Genomic DNA, 6,218 nt, shown 5'->3' with positions numbered 1-6,218 from the left:
GGAACCTTTGCCCCGCCCACCGCTGCTACGCAACCCGGCGGAAGCCCGTCACCAAACTCCGCCTCTTTGTTTAACTCGGTCCTGGACTGGAAACCACGAGCAGCCAACGAGGAGAGTGAAGGCTAGCCAGGCCTCCGCTCTAGACCGGAAGTCTTTATGGTCCCAGGGAGAACTAGATAGCCATTTGGGAGGGAGGACTCTATGTTCTTCCCAGCGTGACCATCAGGGGCTGAGCAGGAGGCCGATTCTCCAGGAGCGCGAGGCTTCGCTTTGGAGGGGTGCACGTGTTCGTGCTCTAAAGCTGATGCGACTTGGTGCGAGATCGTCGATAGTAGGCTGGCCTGCAGTGACCTGCCGTCTCCCCGGCCCCTCTCCCGTTTCCAGAGCCGTGGTCAGCATCCCGGAGCCTCCTGATCTTATGACTCATAGTCATGGGAGTGGATATGTAGTCAACAAGGCGACCACTGGGTGGGGAATGGGGGAGTGTCTGACCGGAAAACTTTGATCTATGGTTGCCCACTTCCCTCCCAGTCTCACTCCCGCCGTATTTACGTCGGCCTTCGGAGCACTCGTATAGTTGCCTGAAACACATCAGGGGACAGAAGGGAGATAAAAATGTCCCTCTTCCCGGGTTGTGGTTTGCTTTCCTTAAGGTACAACACCGTGGCTGGGGGTGTGGGCGGGAAAGAACTTGAGCTCCGAGGAAAGTCAAGGTGGAGCCTAAAGCCCTCTAGAAGGTAAGGGATTGATTAAGCAAACCAAGGCATTACAATTGCATGGCCTCTTAGGCTAATCTGATAATAAGCAGTATTTTTTTTTTTACCGATGTTCGCTAGGCAAATGGTAACGCACATGTATGTACATTGTTTGTATATATAATTGGTTTATACTGAATACTACAGAGCTAGCTACATTTTGTAGACTATGTATCAAGTCTCAAAGGGAACTAAAGGTTCAAGCCTCTTCTTTTTAGTCCTCAGAATCCTGAGGTCTAGGGATTGAGTACTTCAGGAACAGTTGCCTTTCGGACTGTGAGAGGAACTGGGGCTCTCTGAGCCCCAGATTCCATTATTTCCAAGGGGTAAGGAGTGAGGCTGCCAATTGTCTGTCTCTGGTGTGAATGCTACTTTTTCCAGAGATCTTGACCAGGATGGTTACTGCATTAAACTTGAGGGCCCCAAATCAGAAATAAAGATGAGGGTTAGAGCAGTTGGAGAAGAGGAGGAGACTGCTTGTTGTGTGCTAGACACTGCTTTTTACATGTGCTAGACACTGCTTCTTCTCGTCTGCAAAATGGAATCACATATTTAAGAACTGTCGAGTAAAAAAGTGAAGTAATGAGCTTGTTTTTATGCTTTTGTCCGCTGGATTCCAAAAAACCTTTGGTCCTATTTCCACTGTCTCACGACTAGGAGAAAATTTTGGAGAAAGAGTATCTTGGTTCTTGCGCCTAGTCAAGTAGAGGAAAATTGGGACCTGAGGCGCCCCCTGGTGGTCTTTATTATTCTTTGCGCGGTCAACCCTCCTTTAATACCTGAAATCCCACCCCTTTCGAGGCGCGTGAATCTCGAATCCCGATTGGCCGGGTGGGGACCCGCGGCGGGACGCAGGGGGCGAGCTGGGGCAGTGCTGATTGGCTGGAGGAGGCCGGCCGGGGAAAACTTCCGGGAATGTTCTTACTCCTGCGTTCCATTGGTCCGCATCCGGCGGCCTGGGGACCTTTGGCTCCCCCTGCGGGCGACTCGGCGGCTTGCACAGTCCGGCGGGCTGGCTGGGTGGGTGGTAGGCTGTGGGTTGGGGGAGAGGAAGGACTGAGTCCCGGATTGTCCAGATGAGGGTTCGGGAAGGTGTGGCGAGTGAGATTCCATTCCTTGGCTCTGCATCAGGTTCTCTGCCCCGGTTTCCGTCGGCTTCCCCGCTTCGGGACTTGAGACTGAAAGAGCATCGGGGGAGGGGGGACTTCCAGCCCCGAAGCAGCCTGTCCAGAGACCCAAATTCTGATCTTGAAGTTGGAGGCCCACGGGGAAGTTCGTTTCTACCCTTTCAGAAGAGTTAGATGGTTTAGGGCTGCCTGGCCAGCCTAGTGTGGTAGATAGGCCTTGCGAAGTGGACATGGGAAGGTCCATGCATTGAACGAATTCATCCCCTTTCCCCCCTTCTAGTGGGGTGCTGAGGCTCGGGCAGCATGACGACGGAGACCTTCGTGAAGGATATCAAGCCCGGGCTCAAGAATCTGAACCTCATCTTCATTGTGCTGGAGACAGGTGGCTCTGCTGGGGCGGCGGGCCCCCTGCGTAGGCTCTCGGGGTTGGGGAGAACCATTCTTAACTTGCACCCAGAATGGCAGGGCGCACCCCAAGACGCTGCTTACGTCCAGTCTCTCTCCTAGCCCCCGCCCGGAGAGTTGTAGTCGAGTGCAGGGTAGATGGAGGGAACTCTTGCCAGATCCAAGCCTCCAGTGCCTCAGGGCCTTTTCCCACTCAGGGCCCTCTCCATGGTGCTGGCTCCTCCCTGCCCCAGGGATTTGGCTTTGCCCTGTTTGTACACCTCACTCTGCCAATATCTAGACTTCATCCCTCTGATCATCACCACCCCTATTTATTTGACCACCCCCACCCCATTGGTCTATTTCCTCCAGGCCGAGTGACCAAGACAAAGGACGGGCACGAGGTTCGGACCTGCAAAGTGGCCGACAAAACTGGCAGCATCAATATCTCTGTCTGGGATGACGTGGGCAACCTGATCCAGCCTGGGGATATTATCCGGCTCACCAAAGGGTAAGCCATCAGATGACTTCTGGTTATTCAAGGGCCTTTTCTGTAACTCTGAATCCTGCTTTTTGTACCCCCACAGGTACGCATCAGTGTTCAAAGGTTGTCTGACATTGTACACTGGCCGTGGGGGTGATCTTCAGAAGATTGGAGAGTAAGTGCTATCTTGGGAAAGTAGAAGCACAGGCGAAGGAAAGAAGTTTGTGTTTTGCAGGAGGCAGCATGAGGCTGTGCATTCCATGTTCAGAACCTGGACCTTTCTGAGGTTTCCAGGGGATGGGCCTGAGGCTTTGCCACTTTCTCCTCTTGCAGATTCTGTATGGTTTATTCTGAGGTTCCTAACTTCAGTGAGCCAAACCCCGAATACAGTGCCCAGCAGGCACCCAACAAGACGGTGGGTCCCATGACTGTGATGTGGGGAAGGAGGGTAGGTCAGGCCAAGAAGCCTGGCAGAGAGTAAGGTCTGAATATGTCATTTGTGCCTCCAGGTGCAGAACGACAGTGGCCCTGCGGCTCCCCAGGCTACCACTGGACCCCCTGCTACTTCTCCAGGTAAATGTGTTCTCTTCCATTCGCTAGCCCTCCTAGTTTCCCTAATCTCCCCAGCCTGGAGAGATGCATTGCCTTCATCCCTTTTCCAAATCTCTTTTCTGTGATTATAGCCTTTTCCACCCCAGTTCTTTTTTTTTTTAATAAGTGTTTGTATATTTATTTACTTGGTTATGTCAGGTCTTAGTTGCATCACACAGGATCTTCCTTGTGGTGCGTGGGCTCAGTTGCCCCCGCGGCATGTGAGATGTTAGTACCCTGACCAGGGATCAAACCTATGTCCCCTGCATTGGCAGGCGAATTCTTAACCAGTGGACCACCAGGGAAGTCCCTCTCTCCGTTCTTTTGCAAGTCCCTCAGGTGAAAACATTTGGGGATATGTTTCTATCACTGATAGAGCTCCCTTTTGCCACTAACACTCAAAGCCAAAAATGAGAGCAGTTTCTCTGCAGACTGCCCTCTTTCATTCTAGCTCCTTCCTCTCTGCTTCTCCTTTGGCAGAAACTTGGCATTTCCCACCCTTGCCTATTTTGATTCAGTATCAGTTCTGATACACTGTTACTTACATGACTCTGCATGGAGTCCGTACTGCACCACTTTAACCCCAGTTTCTGTTTAGGGTTGCCACTCTTGAAATTTAAGGCCCTGCTCCTAGGCCTTGGCCCTCGGGATTATGGTTCTTCCAACTCAGAAGCCCTTGCTTTTGGTCTCTTGAGAGTTTGTCCTCCTGTAGATCATCAACTTTTAATTAGAGTCACTCACCAACATCACTCCCTTCTTCCCTTGGTTTTTCCTTAGAAACCTGTTTTTTTACTGTTCTTTTCTCCTGGGTCATCTCCCAGCTGATGCTACTATTCCTGGATGTTTGGCTCTCTTGCCTCGGATCCATGCCTTACGTTTCTCCCAGTGACACTAGGCTTCGGGCTGCCTCTGGCGTTCCTCAGTCTGTGTCTGCATCCTCAGTTACCGTGGTTTCCTCACCTGCATTAGAACCACTCAAGGTCATGGTGTTTTTTTGGAAGCACCATGAAATAACAACATTTAATTCCACCATAAAAAGTAAGCATCCATATTTTCAACTGAAAATGACAGTTACATATTCTCTGGTCTCTATAACTCCATCATTTACAAAAATATTTTAAATAAGATACATTTAAGCCTGTTTGTCCCCTCATACTCATTTGCTACATGTTTATTTGCTTTGTCCTCTGCTAATAGGTGCAGAAGATTTTAAAGAAAAAAATGTATGGCATAAAAAGTTACTTTCTACATACTCTCTTAATTATTTCTGTGAATTAAGGAAAGAGCTTTATTCTTAAATTTTGGCTGCAGATACCTTTGTCTGCTGGATCAGCAGGGGTATGGTTAGGGTTCATGGTGCCTTGTGTATGTGAGAGGCAGGCATCTATCTTCATTTAACAAGCATTTATAGATGAGGAATACAAGGGAAAAAACACAGCACTTGTCTTTAGGAGCTTGAAGTCCATGCAGGAGATAGTCCCACAGATGATGGTTATGTTAGTAGTAACACTGTGGTAAGTGTGGTGATGGTGGCTTTCACAGCTAAGGTAGTTCAAGGATTAAGCACTGAAAACATACACAAAAGTGTTGTCTATCATTTTTGGGGTGTGAGTATGTATAATTGTTTTGTTTTGTTTTGTTTTTGCTTGTTTATATTTTCTCAAATGAATGTGATTCATTGTGATACACACCACACTTTTTTCTTCCTTTCAAGATCATTCTTACATTTTAACACAAACTTCCCTTCCCAGTGATTCTTCAGTTTTACAGTCAGTTTTGGTCAAGAGCTATTTTGTCGGTGGTCCTTGAGCCTAGAACGAAACAGCTAGGTGTGACTCCTAATGATAGAGATGAGTAAAAAAGAAAAAATAGGGATTCCCTGGCAGCCCAGTGGTTAGGACTCCTCGCTCTCACTGCTGAGGGCCCAGGTTCAATCCCTGGTCAGGGAACTAAGTAAGATACCACAAGCTGTGAGGTGCAGCCAGTTTTTGTTTTTGTTTTTTTTTTTAAGAAAATATACAATGGTTCATGTAGCAACTGTCAAAATGATTGCATCTTCTCTGGGGCCCCTTCCTAAAACTCACATTCTTTGCATTTGGTCACACAGCCTTAAATGTGCAGTTGTACTTGGTGGAGACTGTTCTGTCAGCCGGAGCTGCAGGGAGGTCTTGGGGATGAACGCCTGCCTGCCTTCGTTTTCTGATTCCTGTGTTTCTCCTCTTTCTCCCACAATTAGCCTCTGAGAGCCAGAACGGGAATGGACTGAGCGCCCCACCAGGTTCTGGTGGTGGCCCGCACCCGCCTCACACTCCCTCCCACCCCCCCAGCACCCGAATTACCAGAAGCCAGCCCAACCACACACCTGCCGGCCCCCCCGGCCCCTCCAGCAATGCTGTCAGTAACGGCAAAGAAACCCGGAGGAGCAGCAAGAGATAGCGATACTTTCCTCCTTCCCGCCACCAGCCATAAGCCAAGCGTCTGCTAGAGAACACAGCTTTCTCCTGGGCTGCCGTCTCTGGGGGTCAGGGGGTAGATGTGTTTTAGCCACTAAACTTCACTGGAGGGTGGGTGAGCAGTGGCCTTTCTCCCCCCTCAGCCCATTCTCCCCTCCTTGTCCAGCTGAAGCTGCCTGTCTCCTGGGGTTCAGGGCTCTGTGCCTCCCCTCCTTCCTGCTTAGAAACGACGGTTAGTCTGTTTCTTGAGTGTGTGATGTGGAAGTCTAGTTGAATCTCTCCTTCCTAATAAATGTTACCACTCTGTACTGGACTCCTTTGCTTTCCATGGGAAAATGAAGAGATCGGCAGCTGGGGTGTCCCTAGGAGAGGGAGGGGAGAAGCAGAGCCTGCTCCTTTAAGGTGGCGCTCCTCCCCCGCCCCC

The 6,218-nt window shown here is 49.9% G+C and overlaps 1 protein-coding gene across 4 annotated transcripts; it reads left to right on the top strand.

Moving 5' to 3' along the window:
* On the top strand, positions 113 to 6,102 carry NABP2 (nucleic acid binding protein 2). Of its 4 annotated transcripts, XM_018048089.1 has the most exons (8): positions 176 to 391; positions 654 to 737; positions 2,163 to 2,264; positions 2,639 to 2,777; positions 2,854 to 2,925; positions 3,084 to 3,165; positions 3,260 to 3,323; positions 5,578 to 6,102. In XM_018048089.1, exons 3-8 carry the CDS (start codon positions 2,186 to 2,188, stop codon positions 5,775 to 5,777), a joined length of 636 nt encoding a protein of 211 aa, XP_017903578.1. In that variant the 5' UTR covers positions 176 to 391; positions 654 to 737; positions 2,163 to 2,185; the 3' UTR covers positions 5,778 to 6,102. The 4 variants fall into 4 exon arrangements, with proteins under 4 accessions (XP_005709544.3, XP_017903578.1, XP_017903580.1 ...); XM_005709487.3 differs by lacking the exon at positions 654 to 737 and having other exon boundaries at positions 113 to 391; XM_018048091.1 differs by lacking the exons at positions 176 to 391; positions 654 to 737 and adding an exon at positions 772 to 1,775.

The sequence above is a fragment of the Capra hircus genome, chromosome 5, assembly GCF_001704415.2.
Source record: "Capra hircus breed San Clemente chromosome 5, ASM170441v1, whole genome shotgun sequence".
Taxonomy (NCBI): Eukaryota; Metazoa; Chordata; class Mammalia; order Artiodactyla; family Bovidae; genus Capra; species Capra hircus.
The sequence above is the reverse complement of the archived record's forward strand: the minus strand, read 5'-3'. Positions and strand labels throughout refer to the sequence as shown.

What these genes read in the sequence shown, in the direction of transcription:
- NABP2 (XM_005709487.3), top strand. Translation starts at nt 2,186, where the DNA reads ATGACGACGGAGACCTTCGTGAAGGATATCAAGCCCGGGCTCAAGAAT. An exon ending in CTTCATTGTGCTGGAGACAG is followed by an intron (nt 2,265 to 2,638) that starts GTGGCTCTGCTG and finishes TATTTCCTCCAG; the next exon opens with GCCGAGTGACCAAGACAAAG. An exon ending in ACCCCCTGCTACTTCTCCAG is followed by an intron (nt 3,324 to 5,577) that starts GTAAATGTGTTC and finishes TCCCACAATTAG; the next exon opens with CCTCTGAGAGCCAGAACGGG.